The sequence below is a fragment of the Coregonus lavaretus genome (genome assembly GCF_964263955.1).
Source record: "Coregonus lavaretus genome assembly, chromosome: 2".
In the NCBI taxonomy this organism is placed as follows: domain Eukaryota; kingdom Metazoa; phylum Chordata; class Actinopteri; order Salmoniformes; family Salmonidae; genus Coregonus; species Coregonus lavaretus.
In genome coordinates, this window is record NC_139989.1 from 48,561,646 (window position 1) to 48,582,846 (window position 21,201).

The window sequence follows — 21,201 nt, forward strand, 5'->3', positions numbered from 1 at the left end:
GGAATGGTTGCGCATTGCTAGGACATCTCAGTGTGTGATGACTGCTTGTGGAGAACCCATTCCCTCTGCCAGCTTCCATGACTTCATTAATCTCTCTCACCTGAATCAGCACTGATACCTGGCAGGCTTCAGGGGCCCTGGACAGCCAGGCTGACACCTGTGCATGTCCAATGGCAATGGGACAAAAACAAATATTTAACTTAGCCCTCCAGGTTATATCATGAAAATGTAACCTGACCATTACTTTCTATAGTGTAATGTATGGTTGAACTGCTCCCCTTTTGTTTTTGTGAGCCACAGCAACACGCATACACCAGCAAGTGCCTACTCATATGATGTATACTTTGTCATTATTAACTGCATTTCTATTTGTACTTCATGTGAGGACACTTGGTAATTGAAGGGATATGTATCAGGGTTGGGGTCAATTCCATTTAAATTCCAGTCAATTCAGGAAGTATAAATGAATACAAATTCCAATTATCTTCAATGCTTTTCAATGAGGAAAATTTGGAATTAGAATTGGAATTTGGTTTATTTTCTGAAATGACTGGAATTAAAACAGAATTGACCCCAACCCTGATATGTATGCTTCTAGTACTTTCTCTGTTTCTTCCTATGTGTAATCTCATAGCCTTGATAGAACATCTTCCTGTTAAAGACCAATGCTGCTTTTTAGGACATTAGCACTGATGCCAACGTTAAGTTATTCTAGAGAAACTTGCATTTTTAAAGACTTCTTTTACCTCAGGAAATATGTGGGTGTGTGGTGGAAGTAGAAGGGCGGAAATGGCATGAAAGAAAGATGAGGCATGTTATTCACTCACAGTTGGAGACCAAATTCACTTTAACACCACATTCTTTTTTTCACAATACACCCACTTATACTCATCAACATTGTTGGGGTAAATTACTTTAGTAAGCAACATCTAATATTAACGTCATACTTTTTCATATCACTTTATTTTTAGGGCAAGTCTTTGAATTCATAGCAAGTATATATTATTTATCCATAGGCATCAATAGTGATACTAATAATTGGTTCATTCTATAACAACTCTATTCCCCAAAGCACCTAGACAAATCCAGCCCTCACGTCAACTGACAGAATACTCCAGTGTAGGAACAGAAAGTGCTTATGTTAAATGTTTACATTTACCCTCTGTGTTACCTTCACAAACAATGCAGCGTAATGACTCAGCAGGCATATGAGGACATCCCCAGAGGTAGATTCTCATTAACTGAAGGAAAACAACAACCTTTTGCTATATTAGACAGAGAGAGAGAGAGACGTGCAGGGAGATGAGAATTCACCCCCCTTGGCATTTTTCCTATTTTGTTGCCTTACAACCTGGAATTTAAATGGATTTTTGGGGGGTTTGTATCATTTGATTTACACAACATGCCTACCACTTTGAAGATGCAAAATATTTTTGTGGGTGAAACAAACAAGAAATAAGACAAAAAAACTGAAAACTTGAGCGTGCATAACTATTCACCCCCCCAAAGTCAATACTTTGTAGAGCCACCTTTTGCAGAAATTACAGCTGCAAGTCTCTTGGGGTATGTCTCTATAAGCTTAGCACATCTAGCCACTGGGATTTTTGCCCATTCTTCAAGGCAAAACTGCTCCAGCTCCTTCAAGTTGGATGGGTTCCGCTGGTGTACAGCAATCTTTAAGTCATACCACAGATTCTCAATTGGATTGAGGTCTGGGCTTTGACTAGGCCATTCCAAGACATTTAAATGTTTCCCCTTAAACATTTACATTACATTTACATTTACATTTACGTCATTTAGCAGACGCTCTTATCCAGAGCGACTTACAAATTGGTGCATTCACCTTATAGCCAGTGGGATAACCACTTTACAAATTGTATTTTAATATTTTAATATATATATATATATATATATATATATATATATATATTTTTTTTGGGGGGGGGGGGGGTTAGAAGGATTACTTTATCCTATCCCAGGTGTTCCTTAAAGAGGTGGGGTTTCAAATGTCTCCGGAAGGTGGTGAGTGACTCCGCTGTCCTGGCGTCGTGAGGGAGCTTGTTCCACCATTGGGGTGCCAGAGCAGCGAACAGTTTTGACTGGGCTGAGCGGGAACTGTGCTTCAGCAGAGGTAGGGGAGCCAGCAGGCCAGAGGTGGATGAACGCAATGCCCTCGTTTGGGTGTAGGGACTGATCAGAGCCTGAAGGTACGGAGGTGCCGTTCCCCTCACAGCTCCGTAGGCAAGCACCATGGTCTTGTAGCAGATGCGAGCTTCAACTGGAAGCCAGTGTAGTGTGCGGAGGAGCGGGGTGACGTGAGAGAACTTGGGAAGGTTGAACACCAGATGGGCTGCGGCATTCTGGATGAGTTGTAGGGGTTTAATCGCACAGGCAGGGAGCCCAGCCAACAGCGAGTTGCAGTAATCCAGACGGGAGATGACAAGTGCCTGGATTAGGACCTGTGCCGCTTCCTGTGTAAGGCAGGGTCGTACTCTCCGAATGTTGTAGAGCATGAACCTACAGGATCGGGTCACCGCCTTGATGTTAGCGGAGAACGACAGGGTGTTGTCCAGGGTCACGCCAAGGCTCTTCGCACTCTGGGAGGAGGACACAACGGAGTTGTCAACCGTGATGGCGAGATCGTGGAACGGGCAGTCCTTCCCCGGGAGGAAGAGCAGCTCCGTCTTGCCAAGGTTCAGCTTGAGGTGGTGATCCGTCATCCATACTGATATGTCTGCCAGACATGCAGAGATGCGATTCGCCACCTGGTTATCAGAAGGGGGAAAGGAGAAGATTAGTTTTGTGTCGTCTGCGTAGCAATGATAGGAGAGGCCATGTGAGGATATGACAGAGCCAAGTGACTTGGTGTATAGCGAGAATAGGAGAGGGCCTAGAACTGAGCCCTGGGGGACACCAGTGGTGAGAGCACGTGGTGCGGAGACAGCTTCTCGCCACGCCACTTGGTAGGAGCGACCGGTCAGGTAGGACGCAATCCAAGAGTGAGCCGCGCCGGAGATGCCCAGCTCGGAGAGGGTGGAGAGGAGGATCTGATGGTTCACAGTATCAAAGGCAGCAGACAGGTCTAGAAGGACAAGAGCAGAGGAGAGAGAGTTAGCTTTAGCAGTGCGGAGAGCCTCCGTGACACAGAGAAGAGCAGTCTCAGTTGAATGACCAGTCTTGAAACCTGACTGGTTTGGATCAAGAAGGTCATTCTGAGAGAGATAGCAAGAGAGTTGGCTAAAGACGGCACGCTCAATAGTTTTGGAGAGAAAAGAAAGAAGGGATACTGGTCTGTAGTTGTTGACATCAAAGGGATCGAGTGTTGGTTTTTTGAGAAGGGGTGCAACTCTCGCTCTCTTGAAGACGGAAGGGACACAGCCAGCGGTCAGCGAGGTGAGGTAAGGGAGAAGGTCACCGGAGATGGTCTGGAGAAGAGAGGAGGGGATAGGGTCAAGCGGGCAGGTTGTTGGGCGTCCGGCCATCACAAGTCGCAAGATTTTATCTTGAGAGAGAGGGGAGAAAGAAGTCAAAGCATAGGGTAGGGCAGTGTGAGCAGGACCAGCAGTGTCATTTGACTTAACAAACGAGGATCGGATGTCATCAACCTTCTTTTCAAAATGGTTGACGAAGTCATCCACAGAGAGGGAAGAGGGGGGGGGGGGGGGGATCCAGCAGGGAGGAGAAGGTGGCAAAGAGCTTCCTAGGGTTAGAGGCAGATGCTTGGAATTTAGAGTGGTAGAAAGTGGCCTTAGCAGCAGAAACAGATGAAGAAAATGTAGAGAGGAGGGAGTGAAAAGATGCCAGGTCCGCAGGGAGTCTAGTTTTTCTCCATTTCCACTCGGCTGCCCGGAGCCCTGTTCTGTGAGATCGCAATGAGTCAAACCACACAAGTGTTGCTTTAGCAGTATGCTTAGGGTCATTGTCCTGCTGGAAAGTGAACCTCCGCCCCAGTCTCAAATCTCTGGAAGACTGAAACAGGTTTCCCTCAAGAATTTCCCTGTATTTAGTGCCATCCATCATTCCTTCAATTCTGACCAGTTTCCCAGTCCCTGCCGATGAAAAACATGGTGTTCTCGGGGTGATGAGAGGTGTTGGGTTTGCGCCAGACATAGCGTTTTCCTTGATGGCCAACAAGCTAAATTTTTGTCTCATCTGACCAGAGTACCTTCTTCCATATGTTTGGGGAGTCTCCCACATGCCAAACACCAAACGTGTTTGCCTACTTTTTTCTTTAAGCAATGGCTTTTTTCCTGGCCACTCTTCCGTAAAGCCCAGCTCTGTGGAGTGTACGGCTTAAGGTGGTCCTATGGACAGATACTCCAATCTCCGCTGTGAAGCTTTGCAGCTCCTTCAGGGTTATCTTTGGTCTCTTTGTTGCCTCTCTGATTAATACCCTCCTTGCCTGGTCCGTGAGTTTTGGTGGGCGGCCCTCTCTTGGCAGGTTTGTTGTGGTGCCATATTCTTTCAATTTTTTAATAATGTTCAAAGTTTCAGATATTTTTTTATAACCCAACCCTGATCTGTACTTCTCCACAACTTTGTCCCTGACCTGTTTGGAGAGCTCCTTGGTCTTCATGGTGCCACTTGCTTGGTGGTGCCCCTTGCTTAGTGGTGTTGCAGACTCTGGGGCCTTTCAGAACAGGTGTATATATACTGAGATTATGTGACAGATCATGTGACACTTCGATTGCACACAGGTGGACTTAATTTAACTACTTATGTGACTTCTGAAGGTAATTGGTTGCACCAGATCTTATTTAGGGGCTTCATAGCAAAGGGGGTGAATACATATGCACGCACCACTTTTCCGTTATTTATTTTTTTGAATTTTTTGAAACAAGTTATTTTTTTCATTTCACTTCACCAATTTGGACTATTTTGTGTATGTCCATTACATGAAATCCAAATAAAAATCCATTTAAATTACAGGTTGTAATGCAACAAAATAGGAAAAACGCCAAGGGGAATGACTACTTTTGCAAGGCACTGTATGTACAAGGAGTACAAGGAGTGGAATGTTAGCTAAAAAGACTGGTACCCAGGCTAGGGGGTTATGCCTGATTAACTAAAACAACTCAGGGGAGAGTTGGTACTCTCTTGCTATGAGAGCTTGTGTGTTGCTATGGTAACCACATTTCTCCCCTGCCCCCTGTGGTAGGCTCCACCCCCACTTCCTCTCAATTTTCCAAAACTCCCCACCCCGTTGCCCCCCTCATCAAAGTTAGTCATGACTCATGAGGAATTTACATACAGACATTAAAGTTGGATGAGGATGATAATAAATAGTAATGGGGTTGGTTGACAGTGGCTTCTGGTTGGTCAGGCCTCCACACAGGGTACACCCACTGTGTGTGTTTGTGTTCCATGCGTCATCAGACGAAGCCGCAAGTCTGCGTCAGACTGTTGTTGGTGTTGTGACCGTGTATTCATGAATGCTATCCTTTCCTAAGCATCCACCCCCACAATTAACCTTTAATAAAATTAAAATTAAACGTGCAAATACGAAGAAATGTTATAGCACATGTTATATATTCCAAAGATCTCTATAAGCTAATGTTAAAGTTGCTTCAAAAGGTCAGTGTCTATTAGTTGATTTGAGATTTTAAATTGAACTGAGATTTTAAATTGAACTGAGATTTTAAATCCCAGATTTTAAAAGGTCGACACTGTCAGCACTTATGTCTTGTCCAGTCCCCAGACAGTCTCCACTTTGTATTCTGTAGGAAGAGAAAAAGTTAATCTGGGTGCAGACTAGAAATAATGTATTTTAGCTAAATCTACCATATCTGTTGAGGCAGTAATGAAGAAATTAACATTTTCTTTCTGAGGTCTAAAAATGAGAAAGTTGAGAAAGGGATGTGAGTGGTTAGAGTGTTGGGGAGCTGAGTGGGCTGTGAGGCTCTATGATATGATAAGAGGCAGTGGGGCCGCCTGCTGGGAGGTGATAAATGTCAACAAAAGAGGCGAAGAGCGTCTGCTGACTACTGCTACGGAGCCCCAGGCTAGCCACACAACGCCAGCCACAAACCTGATAACCATGGCGACAGGGCCTTATTGACGCCCACGTGCAACGCTCCCCTCCTGTTGGGATGACGCATGGGATATCATAGTGTCTCTCTCTCGCTCTCTGTGTGTGCAGTGGTGCCTGGAGAAGTGGGTATACTCTAATTTTGCCAAACATTTCCCAAACGGCCTGCCCAGCGAAGGAAAGGTGCCCTGCGTGAAGAATGATATGAGAAACAGTGACATACACTCTGAATTACCTAAAATGGTCAATCCCATACTGGTCTTTCACAGTCAGGCTAACCCAAGCTGTACTGTGCAAGTAGGCTAATAGTAGGCCTACCAAACCATGCTTCTTAACCCAGAAGCCAGCCGCACCACTGTGTTGGAGGAAACATGTTCAACTGACGACTGAAGTCAGCCTGCAGGCACCCGGCCCGCCACAAGGAGTCGCTAGAGCGCGATGGGCCAAGTAAAGCACCCCCCGGCCAAACCCTCCGCTAACCCGGACGACACTGGGCCAATTGTGCACCGCCCTATGGGACTCCCAGTCACAGCCGGTTGTGACACAGCCTGGGAACGAACCCGGGTCTGTAGACCGCTGCGCTACTCGGGAGGCCGTCTTTCTAAATTTCTAATGGATAGGCTTATTTCCATCTCTGTCCATGAAACTGTTCGCATGTGCCGTACGCATTTTAGAACAGTGTTTTCCCGCAACTTGCATTTTGGAATATTCGCTCGTAGGCCTACCGCGGTGTGTACATTGCTGCGCCTAAAATATGAAGAAAAAATAGTTTATCAACATTTTAAGCTAAACATTCTAATCTGTTCCATCAGCCTTATTTATTGATACAGCATATACCTCCACTACACTACTTTTATATGCATCATGGGGATTAAGAAGGAAGTATACACAATGCCCACTGAAAAATAAGTAGGTATACAGCGTATACCTGCGTATACCCTCCACTACATCACTGTGTGTGTGTGTAGCCTACTGTGTGCGTTAGTCTGTGCTGTGTGTCATTGTGCAAGAGGTTTTTCAGTTGAGTGGGCAAGAAGAGATCTCTTAATGCTCCCTTTGGGGCACAGAGAGCATCGTCTTGAATCCAAGTCGCCATGGCTGACATGATGCTCAGGCTGCAGCTGCCTTACTCCCCTGGTCCATTGAGACTCATCCACTGCCTTTTCCTCCTCCCGCCGGGTTTTTACACAACTGCCCCTCATAGTATCACATTACATTACACACATTATATGGCATTAGTTAATGGCATGTTCTTTACTGTCAGCAACAGATGCACATATACAGTAGGGTACGCTACACCCACTCATTGTACAGGCCTATGGATGAGCAGTGTGCTGTGCTGTGCTGTTCTGTACTGTACTGTACACAAAAGGTGCTATCTAGAACCTAAAATGGTTCTTCGGCAGTCCCCATAGGAGAACCATTTGAAGAACCCTTTTTGGTTCCAGGTAGAACCCTTTTTGGTTCCAGGTAGAACCCTTTTGGGTTCCATGTAGAACCCTTTCCATGGAGGGTTCTACATGGAACCCAAAAGAGTTCTACGTGGAACCAAAAAGGGTTCTACGTGGAACCAAAAAGGGTTCTCCCTGGAACCAAAAAGGGTTATCCTTTTGGTTATCCCTTTTTTATAAGAGTGTACTATGCTGTTCTGTGTTGTGCAGTGTAGTGCTGTGCTGTGTAGTTCTATGCTGTGTAGTGCTGTGCTTGGGCTAACCTGCTCTCTATTCTTCCTGCTATCCATAGACCATCATGGTGGGAGACAGCGGTGTGGGGAAGACCTCTCTGCTGGTCCAGTACGACCAAGGCAAGTTCATACCCGGCTCCTTCTCTGCCACTGTGGGCATCGGCTTCACGGTGAGTCTCTGCATTATTGTCTGCCATGAGCCATAGGGGACAAGTGACCATGAAGGGACCAGGCCACTTTGCTACTGGGATTGATGGGACAACAAGTGTCTTCTCTTCCAGGGTCCCTAAATGCTGTTGTCTGAGGAGCCAATCCTCTTCCTCTTTCTGCAATCATAATGATCTTTAGCACACAGTTGGGTGTTGCTAGAAAGCAGGGGGATGATTACAGTTAATGATGCCATTGCTATGATCGAATCACTGGAAACAAAACCCCTGTCTAATGAATGCAGCAGTCGGTCTGTTCCCTGCTGGATAGCTGTGTTTCACAGATGTATCACTCACTGTTGTGAATGTGAACTGGAGTGATTGATTGTGTGCATATACAGTCTACATTATCACTGTAGCGATGTATGGTGGGCTTCCATTCACAGAGAGAAAGAAAGAAAGAAAGAAAGAAAGAAAGAAAGAAAGAAAGAAAGAAAGAAAGAAAGAAATGGACTGTAAAAGATATAAAGCTCAGGGTGATGCTATTTTCAGAAATAGACCTGAATGTTTTGTGCTGTGACAGACAGTGATGACGAAGGCTTTGCTTGTCTGAAGGCATATAAGCCACACAAAAGCAATGCAGAAAAGGACACAAAAAGCTGCTTGCCTTGGAGATACGAAAAATGCTTTGTCATACAGTAAAACTTTGTGACGCAAATGCAGTGAGTATAAAAAGGTTTGGTTGCACTTGCAGCAACCTTTGTTGGACTAGGTGGATAGAAGATTAACCAAGGTCGGTCTGTCTTTCTGTCTGTTTGTCTGTCTGAATGCACAACTGCCTGTAATGTGAAGTGATAGAGATAGAGAGAGAGAGATACACCCACAAACCTTTCTCTTTCTCTTCTTTCTCTCGTCTCTCTCTCTCTTTTGAACACTGGGGGGAGACAAACTCTTATTCAAAGATTCAGCTGGTATCCACATGATCATACATGGCTTGGCAATTAGGAGACCATTTCTGACATTATGTCATGTCAATTAAGGGAAAGAAAATCAGATTCTCATATGAACACTGTCTATTTATTGTGTATTTTCTCAAGGCTACATACATCCTTTGAAAAGTAGACATTGGTGAGGAAAGACCACCTACCTGACATGTTGTGGATTAAATTGTTGGTATTTTTCAGAACGCTGAAATCACTGGAATAGCATTAATTTAGGATTGAAACTGAAAAGTGTATTTTTCATTGGCAACACGTTGACAGCCGTTGACATTTTTCTTTTTCTTTTTCTTTTTCTTTTTTATCTTTCGTTCATGAACCCCTCCTCTTTCATGATCAACGAGTTCAGTACCACCTGTGACTAATAACTCGTGCCATCACTGCCTGTTTCGTCCGTGGCTCGGTTGAAGACCTGGTTGTTTTCATTTATGAAAATGACAAAAAACTGACTAATTTCATAGGCATAAATAACATTATCTAAAACTGCCTCATTTCATAGGCCTAAATAACATTATCTTCATTGTACAAATGACAATAGCAACGTCGTTTAATCTGCCTACGAGTAAAGAAGGATGCGGATCCGTTCTAACGTTCTGCATAACTGAGAAATGTTTCCGCATATTGATCATATTTTCTCCACGAATGTAGCCGCGTCCTCAAGAGAAGCCCACTTTAAGTTTTAACCACGACTTTATGATTGGCATTAGTTGATTCAGCATCAAGAAATTGTCCTTAGAAAGCGGTGGGTGGTTTTGGACAACGCCAAATGACTGCTGATGGACTCATTGCTTGTGTTAACTGGGTTGAGTCACTGGCATCTCGGGAGGAACATCGCACCGCGCGCTGACAGACCTTGGTGATACTGTGGTGATAGTCATTGCGATGTCCACAAAGAAGGCATCGTTGAAGGATAAAGAGACTAAAAACGGAACATCAAAGTATGTGTTGGAGAGATGCGCCTCGGTTAACGAGTATTTTGATATTGCCTTCAAGGTCTGTATTAGGCTATTCTTGTTGTTAGGCTATATATTATTAGGCTATGTTTATTATGTGCTTATAACAGTATTATGCTTATGATCATGTTAGGAAGCTGCCTGCTGGTATTAATATTGACTGTAGCCTAATTGAGAAGCTTCACTGGTGGTACAGGTGGCCATCTCTCAAACAAATGTAGGAAAATCTATTCAAATACAGTAGCCTGTCTACTCTGCACACCAGTACACTCTTAGAAAAAAGGGTTCCAAAAGGGTTCTTTGGCTGTCCCCATAGGAGAACCCCCTTTGGTTCCAGGTGAAACCCTTTTTGGTTCCAGGTAGAACCATTTTAGGTTCCATGTAGAACCCTCTGTGGAAAAGGTTCTACATGGAACCTAAAATGGGTCTACTTGGAACCAACAAGGGTTCTTCTTAGGGTTCTCCAAACGGGACAGCCGAAGAACCCTTTTAGGTTCTAGATAGCACCTTTTTTTGCTATTGTGAAGTTTCCCCTAATGTAGTATGAAAAAAAAGTATGAAAAATGTATGCACTCACTAACTGTAAGTCGCTCTGGATAAGAGCGTCTGCTAAATGACTAAAATGTAAACGTAAGTCTTCACACTGAGCATAATATACCAATATGGAATAAGAACAGCTGTTATCAGTGTGGCTAGTTTCTATTCTGTTTACATTACTCTTAATTACCACACCACTATCAATTATGTGCCTTGCCACACACCAGTGCACACCAATTTCACACCTCCCTTATGGATAGTGTAGCCTATGTGACACAGGTTTATTTGATATGAATCTCGCTATTCAGTCCTCCCATTCTTAGTGATATCTAAATATTTGCTCAAGGAAGAATGTAGCACTTGGTAAAACAGGTTTAACTGCATACCAGGTAATAGTACATTTCTCTCCAAATCTTAGAGGGAAAAATTCATGTTATAATAAGTGTGCATAAATCATGTATTTATATCATAATTACACAATAATTGTATTTAAAGTGTAATTACAGTAAAGGTGCATATTGTTACATAGTACTTTTAATAATGAGTGTTTTGGGATTGATCAGAATCAGGAGAGTGTGGTTAATGGACTATATCAAGCAGAAGTACAACAGGTCATTCACATAGTCAAGTAGTTCCACATCAGTCCCATGATGGTTTGTGCATACATATCTCATACATATCTACTCTAAGCCGATTAACTGCAGAACACTACTCATGTTGAAATATTAATGATCTAATTAATAAGGGGAGACACACACATCAACCATGTAATTTAGTCTACAACCTTATAAAGATGAAATCAACAGACGGATAAAATATCCAAACTCAATTAGACGCCCAATAAATAACCAGGAAGTTCAGATGAGGGTAAAACAACAACAAGAACATTTAGCAATAGGATCATGAGTCAGTGCTTTGACACTTAACACTAGTCATCATGATGTTGTGAAATTCTAGTTTGATCAGTTTCACTTCTCATGGATGCACAGCATCATGAAATAATCAACAGATTACTCTCAGAATGACATTTGCATATGAACCAATTGAAATATATGATTAATCTCTTAAAACCAAACATTGTTCAGTGAAAGCTTGTTTGGTGTGATTACCATTCTTCTGGTCATGTGAGGGTTGATGTCAGTGTGTTGGGCCCAGGTATGACCCTTAACCCCTCTCTCTGACCTCTGGCCATGACGCCTCTCTAGGTGATGCTGCTGGGAGACTCTGCGGTGGGGAAGACATGTGTGCTGGTGCGCTTTAAAGACGGGGCCTTTTTGGGAGGCAACTTCATAGCCACCGTGGGAATAGACTTTAGGGTGAGAGAGACGTCAGTGGACTCAGAGAGTGGGGTCACCTCATGGTTGGAAGGTTCTTTGTGTCTATACATTAATAATGTGTACATAATGTATACATTATGTCTGCTGTTTTTCTCTGTTTTTTCTCATTTCTAAATGGTCTATTTACAAGATAAACCCTAGAATGTTGATGTTGAAGAATCCATACATAAAATATTTCCCCATCCTATTTCAGTTAAATCTGTAAATCCGATAACTAGTTTAAAGTGTTTTCATGCAGTGATGATAGCTCAAATGTGCAAACCCTCTCACAAGTCAATCAAGTCCATAGAGCACTTCTGCTACTGTGCCACATATGGCTCCATAAACGGCTATAGGGATGCCAGCCCACATCCCTATCTCCCAGAAGGATTGTTTTCAGCCAGGAGGAGCTGTACTACAGACAGACAGATAGGCTGCTACAAGCAGCTCTCATGTCATTGGTGGGGGCCAGATTTCCATAGCTACCAACCAGCTGCTGGAGAGACAGAGAGAGAAAGTGAGTGAGAGAGATGGAGAAAGAGAGAGAATGTGGACAGAAAGAAAGACTCTTGCACCAGTGGATTTGGACCCGCTCACCCTCCAAAGAAAACACTCTAACTAATGACTGGTAAAATGGCGGTTTTGGAGGAAATTGTGTTGCATTAAGGCAGAGTACTGTGTTAGCACTCTGTGGTGATGGTGTAGACATTAGGACTGCCTGGGATGAGAGTCCAACATGGATGGGGATGTGTGGAGCATTTATGTAGCCAAATGGAGATTGTTATTTTCTCCATGCTTGTGCAACAGGTAATAACTATTCATGAGATTCATAAATAAGTGCATTATAACAATGAGCTGTGTGTAGTGACCACCCACGGCTGCTTGCATTGCATCTGTATGGAACAGAAGATTATAAGGAGAGATGATTTTGAGACTGATAATGGATCAGTCAATATGTTCCTTGCTGAGCCTCCAGCTGTATACAGTGGGGGAAAAAAGTATTTAGTCAGCCACCAATTGTGCAAGTTCTCCCACTTAAAAAGATGAGAGAGGCCTGTAATTTTCATCATAGGTACACGTCAACTATGACAGACAAAATGAGAAAAAAAAATCCAGAAAATCACATTGTAGGATTTTTAATGAATTTATTAGCAAATTATGGTGGAAAATAAGTATTTGGTCAATAACAGAAGTTTCTCAATACTTTGTTATATACCCTTTGTTGGCAATGACACAGGTCAAACGTTTTCTGTAAGTCTTCACAAGGTTTTCACACACTGTTGCTGGTATTTTGGCCCATTCCTCCATGCAGATCTCCTCTAGAGCAGTGATGTTTTGGGGCTGTCGCTGGGCAACACGGACTTTCAACTCCCTCCAAAGATTTTCTATGGGGTTGAGATCTGGAGACTGGCTAGGCCACTCCAGGACCTTGACATGCTTCTTACGAAGCCACTCCTTCATTGCCCGGGCGGTGTGTTTGGGATCATTGTCATGCTGAAAGACCCAGCCACGTTTCATCTTCAATGCCCTTGCTGATGGAAGGAGGTTTTCACTCAAAATCTCACGATACATGGCCCCATTCATTCTTTCCTTTACACGGATCAGTCGTCCTGGTCCCTTTGAAGAAAAACAGCCCCAAAGCATGATGTTTCCACCCCCATGCTTCACAGTAGGTATGGTGTTCTTTGGATGCAACTCAGCATTCTTTGTCCTCCAAACACGACGAGTTGAGTTTTTACCAAAAAGTTCTATTTTGGGTTCATCTGACCATATGACATTCTCCCAATCCTCTTCTGGATCATCCAAATGCACTCTAGCAAACTTCAGACGGGCCTGGACATGTACTGGCTTAAGCAGGGGGACACGTCTGGCACTGCAGGATTTGAGTCCCTGGTGGCGTAGTGTGTTACTGATGGTAGGCTTTGTTACTTTGGTCCCAGCTCTCTGCAGGTCATTCACTAGGTCCCCCCGTGTGGTTCTGGGATTTTTGCTCACCGTTCTTGTGATCATTTTGACCCCACGGGGTGAGATCTTGCGTGGAGCCCCAGATCGAGGGAGATTATCAGTGGTCTTGTATGTCTTCCATTTCCTAATAATTGCTCCCACAGTTGATTTCTTCAAATCAAGCTGCTTACCTATTGCAGATTCAGTCTTCCCAGCCTGGTGCAGGTCTACAATTTTGTTTCTGGTGTCCTTTGACAGCTCTTTGGTCTTGGCCATAGTGGAGTTTGGAGTGTGACTGTTTGAGGTTGTGGACAGGTGTCTTTTATACTGATAACAAGTTCAAACAGGTGCCATTAATACAGGTAACGAGTGGAGGACAGAGGAGCCTCTTAAAGAAGAAGTTACAGGTCTGTGAGAGCCAGAAATCTTGCTTGTTTGTAGGTGACCAAATACTTATTTTCCACCATCATTTGCAAATAAATTCATAAAAAATCCTACAATGTGATTTTCTGGAAAAAAATTCTCAATTTGTCTGTCATAGTTGATGTGTACCTATAATGAAAATTACAGGCCTCTCTCATCTTTTTAAGTGGGAGAACTTGCACAATTGGTGGCTGACTAAATACTTTTTTTCCCCACTGTAAGTCAATACCCTGTGTGGATGGGAAGACTGCTGTGACTAGCTCTAACGTGGCAGGGCTATTTTGGGCCTGCTTCCTTGTAGCAGTTACTCAGCATGTGGGCGTGTCAACGCGGAGCCGTGTGTGGCCAATCTGCGTAATAATTGGAGGGAAAAACTGAAACCCATGGCAACTAATGCAGGGGTTGGACCATGTCCGTTCTTCCAAGGTGGAAGTCTCAATGGGTGGTGACTCCTGTTGAGAGGGGCCATTTTAGAAGATTGGACGAAAGGCAGGGGCTGACTGTGACCGGTTACTGATGGTGGAGTTATGAGGCTAGCTAAGAGGAAGTGATATGTACCAGTTGTGCCATTCACTTACTTCATTTCAACATCGTTCCTTGTGTCATGTTTCCATTGAGCGAGTTTCCCCCTACTTTCCCCTGAAAAATAAACGGGAAGTTTAAAAGGCCAGGGTGAGGTAAACTGGTTCAGTTACCTGGATAATAATGGCACCTACACAACAGACTGACCTTACAACAAGCTGTTATTGGTTGACCTTGGTTGTGTGTCATTGGGTTTGTTTGTGAGTGTGTGTGTGTGTGTGTAGGTGTATGTACGTACGTATTTGGGACTTAGTTTAGAAGGGACACATCAATTCCCATGACTTGGAAGCATCTTATTCCTCCTCAGTCTTCCATATTCCTTCTATACTTCCTTGAAGATAATTTTTCACAAGGTATGTTTTTCACTAATCCATATCTGTAGCTAATGTTCTTTTTTTCACTCATGACTATTTTAGAATCCTGCCTATACAGGAAATCACAGGGCGTCCCTGACAGCCACAGGAAATTAACGGGGGAGTGGGTTGTTATTTTGCCAGTCTTCTTTTTTTGTGCAATTAAGTCTAATCCGAGAACCTTGCTGTAGTGTGGGTGTAGCAATTTGCTTTCTCTGCTGGCCTCTGAAGCTCCTCTTAGTTTTCATGTTGTCTATATGAGTCTATACAGCATGCTGTGCCATTTCCGATCTAATGTTTGTTTGTTCTTTGGAATATTCTTGCTTTCTGAAGCTTCTTAATATTTAAATGCCTATGGTGTGTTTTGTCTGAGTCTGTCTCTCTTATGGAAAAAGACCCCCACAAACAGTCCTGTGGTTAACTGTTTCCTCTCCTCCTCAGAATAAGGTTGTGACGGTGGACAGAGTAAAGGTCAAACTCCAGGTGAGAGAGCAGGGACCTCTACACCCCACATTGATGCCACTATTCCTGTGATCCTACCAGTCTAATTCAATAAACCACAATCAGTATCATAATATTACACAGCGGGCAGTGGCGTATGTGGTCAACATGGAAGTTTCCCTATGTAAACACAGCGTATCTTTTAAAAATACATAGTTATCATCATATCCTGTTCTTTTGACAATGCTGGGTGGGAAGTGCCAAACATTGGGCTGTGAGCAAGCCACGTGACTATTCCAATGTATTTCACTGTAAAATATATTGATAATTCATTTAACGTATTGCCCATTATGACTTGCATACCATTGCATGCTCATTGGTTGCTTCTGGTTGGGATATTATCCAGTTTTCCAGGTTTATTACATTGTTAAAATTAGTTTGTTTCACTTCTTTCTCTCAGATCTGGGATACTGCAGGACAGGAGAGATTCCGCAGTGTCACACACGCCTACTACAGAGACGCACAGGGTAACCGCTGCTCTATTCAAACACTTCCGGGTTGTGTGTGTGTGTGTTGTAGAATGCTAAGAACATGTGGCTGTGTGTGACACTGCCTTTCTCTCCTCAGCCCTCCTCCTGCTCTATGACATCACCAGCAAGTCGTCCTTTGACAACATCAGGGTGAGAAACCTATCATGTGACTCTTCACTCCTCCTCCTTATCTCCTCACGTCTTCTCATAAACCCCCTTTTAGATGCCAAGTAATATATGGCCTTCAAAAACTTTTTAAATGGCTTCTTGGAAATGTCGTGATATTATCAGCGTTGGTTGTGGAGGCCACTTCAGTAATGTAATGTGAAGGTTTGGGGATAAGAGGAAGTGCAGCTCAGAATGGCAGAATGGAGAATAGTAATCATATTCAAAGCAGCAGAGCAGAGAAATTGATTCTGTTTTTGTAGAGGATCTCCTTCAGCACTGGCATTTTTACAGACTCCTTTTTACAAATCTCCTTTTTAATCTCTCTCTCTCTCTCTCTCTCCAAATCCCCCCCCCCCCCATAGGCCTGGCTGACTGAAATTCATGAGTATACTCAGAAGGATGTGGTCATCATGTTGCTCGGCAACAAGGTGTGCGCTAAACATCCTTTTAGTTGTGTAGTGCATCAAGAGAAGTCGTCATACCAAAAGTAACAATAAGAACACAACACACACACAGAAACATATTTGTCTCTACTATTGACTTTGTAGCCTCAGAGTTTATATTGAAGCTGAATTAGAACGTTACCAGTCCTCCGAAGTGAATACATGTGTTGTGATAATTAAAATAGAACTGGTGGCATCTCCAGTTCAACAGCACCCATAGATCATGTGCCCCCTCTGGTGGTGCTACTACAGAGACACTGGGTCATTGCTGTCACGTTCCACCAGACATCATTTATTCCCAGAGCTGGGGAGAGCAGCAGGACAGGGAATATTTCTCTCTCTGAGCAATGTTTGGCCTGTGGTCAGACACTCAGAGGCAGCCTGGAGACTGCCCTGGGAACTGCTGTGGCTTGTGTGGGCTGATGTAGTGGGTCCCCTGTAGCTCAGTTGGTAGAGCATGGCGCTTGCAACGCCAGGGTTGTGGGTTCGTTTCCCACGGGGGGCCAGTATGAAAAATGTATGCACTCACTAAGTCGCTCTGGATAAGAGCGTCTGCTAAATGACTAAAATGTACAGTGAGGGAAAAAAGTATTTGATCCCCTGCTGATTTTGTACGTTTTCCCACTGACAAAGAAATGATCAGTCTATAATTTTAATGGTAGGTTTATTTGAACAGTGAGAGACAGAAAAACAACAACAAAATCCAGAAAAATGCATGTCAAAAATGTTATAAATTGATTTGCATTTTAATTAGGGAAATAAGTATTTGACCCCCTCTCAATCCGAAAGATTTCTGGCTCCCAGGTGTCTTTTATACAGGTAACGAGCTGAGATTAGGAGCACACTCTTAAAGGGAGTGCTCCTGATCTCAGCTTGTTACCTGTATAAAAGACACCTGTCCACAGAAGCAATCAATCAATCAGATTCCAAACTCTCCACCATGGCCAAGACCAAACAGCTTTCCAAGGATGTCAGGGACAAGATTGTAGACCTACAAGGCTGGAATGGGCTACAAGACCATCGCCAAGCAGCTTGGTGAGAAGGTGACAACAGTTGGTGCGATTATTCGCAAATCGAAGAAACACAAAATAACTGTCAATCTCCCTCGGCCTGGGGCTCCATGCAAGATCTCACCTCGTGGAGTTGCAATGATCATGAGAACGGTGAGGAATCAGCCCAGAACTACACGGGAAGATCTTGTCAATGATCTCAAGGCAGCTGGGACCATAGTCACCAAGAAAACAATTGGTAACACACTACGCCGTGAAGGACTGAAATCCTGCAGCGCCAGCAAGGTCCCCCTGCTCAAGAAAGCACATATACAGGCCCGTCTGAAGTTTGCCAATGAACATCTGAATGATTCAGAGGAGAACTGGGTGAAAGTGTTGTGGTCAGATGAGACCAAAATCGAGCTCTTTGGCATCAACTCAACTCGCCGTGTTTGGAGGAGGAGGAATGCTGCCTATGACCCCAAGAACACCATCCCCACCGTCAAACATTGAGGTGGAAACATTATGCTTTGGGGGTGTTTTTCTGCTAAGGGGACAGGACAACTTCACTGCATCAAAGGGACGATGGACGGCGCCATGTACCATCAAATCTTGGGTGAGATCCTCCTTCCCTCAGCCAGGGCATTGAAAATGGGTCGTGGATGGGTATTCCAGCATGACAATGACCCAAAACACACGGCCAAGGCAACAAAGGAGTGGCTCAAGAAGAAGCACATTAAGGTCCTGGAGTGGCCTAGCCAGTCTCCAGACCTTAATCCCATAGAAAATCTGTGGAGGGAGCTGAAGGTTCGAGTTGCCAAACGTCAGGCTCGAAACCTTAATGACTTGGAGAAGATCTGCAAAGAGGAGTGGGACAAAATCCCCCCTGAGATGTGTGCAAACCTGGTGGCCAATTACAAGAAACGTGATGTTTTGCAGAGGGGTCAAATACTTATTTCCCTCATTAAAATGCAAATCAATTTACAACATTTTTTACATGCGTTTTTCTGGATTTTGTTGTTGTTATTCTGTCTCTCACTGTTCAAATAAACCTACCATTAAAATTATAGACTGATCATGTCTTTGTCAGTGGGCAAACGTACAAAATCAGCAGGGGATCAAATACTTTTTTCCCTCACTGTAAATGTAAAATGTAGTGGTGCCTCTCTGGATCTAATGGACTAGTTGTATCCATGACTCTCCTCTGCTCTGTCCAAACAGACGGACATGGCCGGAGAGAGGGTCATCAAGCGTGAGGAGGGAGAGAAGCTGGCCAAGGTAAGAGACAAGGCCCACTTAAAGGGTTTGCTCCACTCTCCTACCGCAAAACACAAAGTAGCCTCTTCAAAAGCAACTGTACAGCACCATGAAAGGAAAATAAGCTTGAAGTGTTGATTTATATACTAAAATTGTGAACTGATGTTCCCTCAAGTGTTGGAGAGATTGATCACTCTGAGTGTTTGGTATTGAGTTCATTCATATGATGAATGTGGTGTACTTGAGTAATGCCATTAAAATCACTGTATGCATTTCAGGAATATGGAGTCCCTTTCATGGAGACCAGTGCCAAGACTGGAGTCAATGTAGAGCTGGCCTTCCTGGCTGTAGCAAAGTAAGTCACGACTCATGTTATTTCAAAATGAAAGTTGCACTGTATGTGAAAGGGCAAATTCATATTGGCCAATTATATTCCTCATCTCTCCTTCTCTTTTCCCTTATGTTCTCAATTTCTCTGCTCTTGCACTGCTCCATCCCACACACTCTCCTTTATCTCTCTCTCTCTTTCTTTCTTTCTTTCTTTTTTTCTTTTGCCTGCCTGCCTGCCAGGGAGTTGAAGCACAGAGCTGCCCAGCAGCCCAACGAGCCCAAGTTCCAGATCCACGACTACATCGCGTCTGAGAAGCAGAAGTCTGGCTGCTGTGGTGGCTACGTGTAGCTAAATCTCTCACCAAGTGTTATACCACACCAGGCCACAGAGTGAGCGAGAGAGAGAGAGAGACACACATGTCTACAGAGAGAGAGAGGGAGAGAGGGAGAGAGGGAGGGAAGGAGGGAGGGAGAAATAAAGAGAGAGAGAGAGAGACATAGAGTGGTAGGGAGACAGTCCCCCTAAAATACCATAATCAGACAGAGAGAGCAGTTGAAAAAAGAGCAGGTGCAACCACTTGTGAAAAAGAAAATACCTGTTCTGCTCCCCACCTGCTTAGAAGGCCTATGGCAACTAGCCAACCCTCATTCTACCCCTATCAGGAGAAAAACCATGTCAGTGTTTTCAGTTGGATAGAAATCCATTACCAGTGTATTTAAAATGTGAATTGAATTGAAACATGTTCTGGTAATTTAGTTCATGTGTATCACATGCTGCAGCTGCAGCCTGTCAGCCTTACTCATTATTGCCATAAGGAAGGATTGGAAATCCAAATGGAATTTCTTGCCCCAATTTTGCCATATTTACAAAGAAATTAGGAAATGATCTGATCACTTTATGTAAAGATGTTAGGTGGAATAAAACACTGATTTTTTGGGGCTCATGGCTTCATTTGTTTCACCACATGTTATTCAGGACGAAATGCCATTATACAGTACATGTTGTATGAGGAGTACCCTCTACTACTGCACAACGTGTCCCAGATGCGGCCTCTACCGGATAAAAAGCTGACTAATGACAGTGACTTTGTAATTATACCCCAAATTAATATTATTTTCTGAAATGTTGTGGTCAAACGTTAATTGAGGTGGTGGTCAGAAGTTCCAGCATGAGTTTTGATTTGCTTTTAAACCTGCCAGCCACCACACATTCGACCAATGAGAGAGTTCCCTCTGAGACTGTTGTTGTGGAGCCTCTATCAGTCATCATTAATGGATGTTGTTGTTGTTGTTGTTGTTGTGGCTCTACTGTACATGGGTAGCATTGTGTAACATGTTCCTTTGTATTTGGTTATGAATGTTTGCTTATTGAATTTGCTTGATGTCACAATTATTGTCAATCTCTATGGAGGTGTCACAGTGATCACAAAGTGCCATGGAAAAGTGCTTTGTTATCGTACAGTATATAAAAACTATTTTTTTGTAATGAAGATGGTGGTGTTTTATTGCAGTGTGCAGTGTGTGTTTGAATATCTGTTTCTTTGAGTCTCTGGGGGAGGAGGTTATAGGTCAGGGTTCCCCAACTGGCGGCCTGCCGGTGGTTTTATTTGGCCCCTCAAGTTTTCTGAGCAAAAAATAAAAAAATTCATTGTTGGACATAAAACACAAAAAACACCAGGAAACCAGCTTTAAGTGATTTTAATTTAAGAAATCTGTACCCAAGTATTCCCACGCATAATAGAGAGAAACGTGATTGTATACAAATGAAAGCAAGGTTTGAAATTATTATGTTTTAGTCAAACATTGTATATGTTTGGGCTTTTTGCAGTCTACACATTATTTGTAATTATGTTCCAGCCCCCGACCAACTTTTCCAGAAAAAATCGTCCAGCAGCTGAATATAGTTGATGATCCCTGTTATAGGTGGTGATGTTGCCTCCCACTGAGGTTGCCTCCCACCAGGTGGCAGCATTGCTTTTCAAATAATAATAGGGCGTTACGCTATTTACCACAGCTGGTTCAATTGCACTTTTTAAAGAGCCACTGAACACGCTGATTGGTACGTGTGTTTCCTGTAGA

At 43.5% G+C, this 21,201-nt stretch overlaps 1 protein-coding gene across 1 annotated transcript; it reads left to right on the plus strand.

Moving 5' to 3' along the window:
* Window positions 1-9,266: 9,266 nt before the first annotated feature.
* Window positions 9,267-20,610, plus strand: LOC311146790 (ras-related protein Rab-37). The gene is made up of 9 exons (XM_084183377.1): window positions 9,267-9,849; window positions 11,552-11,662; window positions 15,406-15,447; window positions 15,866-15,932; window positions 16,033-16,085; window positions 16,466-16,531; window positions 18,757-18,813; window positions 19,071-19,147; window positions 19,363-20,610. Exons 1-9 carry the CDS (start codon window positions 9,739-9,741, stop codon window positions 19,469-19,471), a joined length of 693 nt encoding a protein of 230 aa, XP_084039503.1. The 5' UTR covers window positions 9,267-9,738; the 3' UTR covers window positions 19,472-20,610.
* The last annotated feature ends 591 nt before the right edge of the window (window positions 20,611-21,201 follow it).

Bases quoted from the DNA above. Each gene is read 5' to 3' on its own strand.
- LOC311146790 (XM_084183377.1), top strand. From the start codon at position 9,739: ATGTCCACAAAGAAGGCATCGTTGAAGGATAAAGAGACTAAAAACGGA. The intron at 16,532-18,756 runs GTGTGCGCTAAA...CTGTCCAAACAG, and splicing joins TCATGTTGCTCGGCAACAAG to ACGGACATGGCCGGAGAGAG. The intron at 18,814-19,070 runs GTAAGAGACAAG...TATGCATTTCAG, and splicing joins AGGGAGAGAAGCTGGCCAAG to GAATATGGAGTCCCTTTCAT.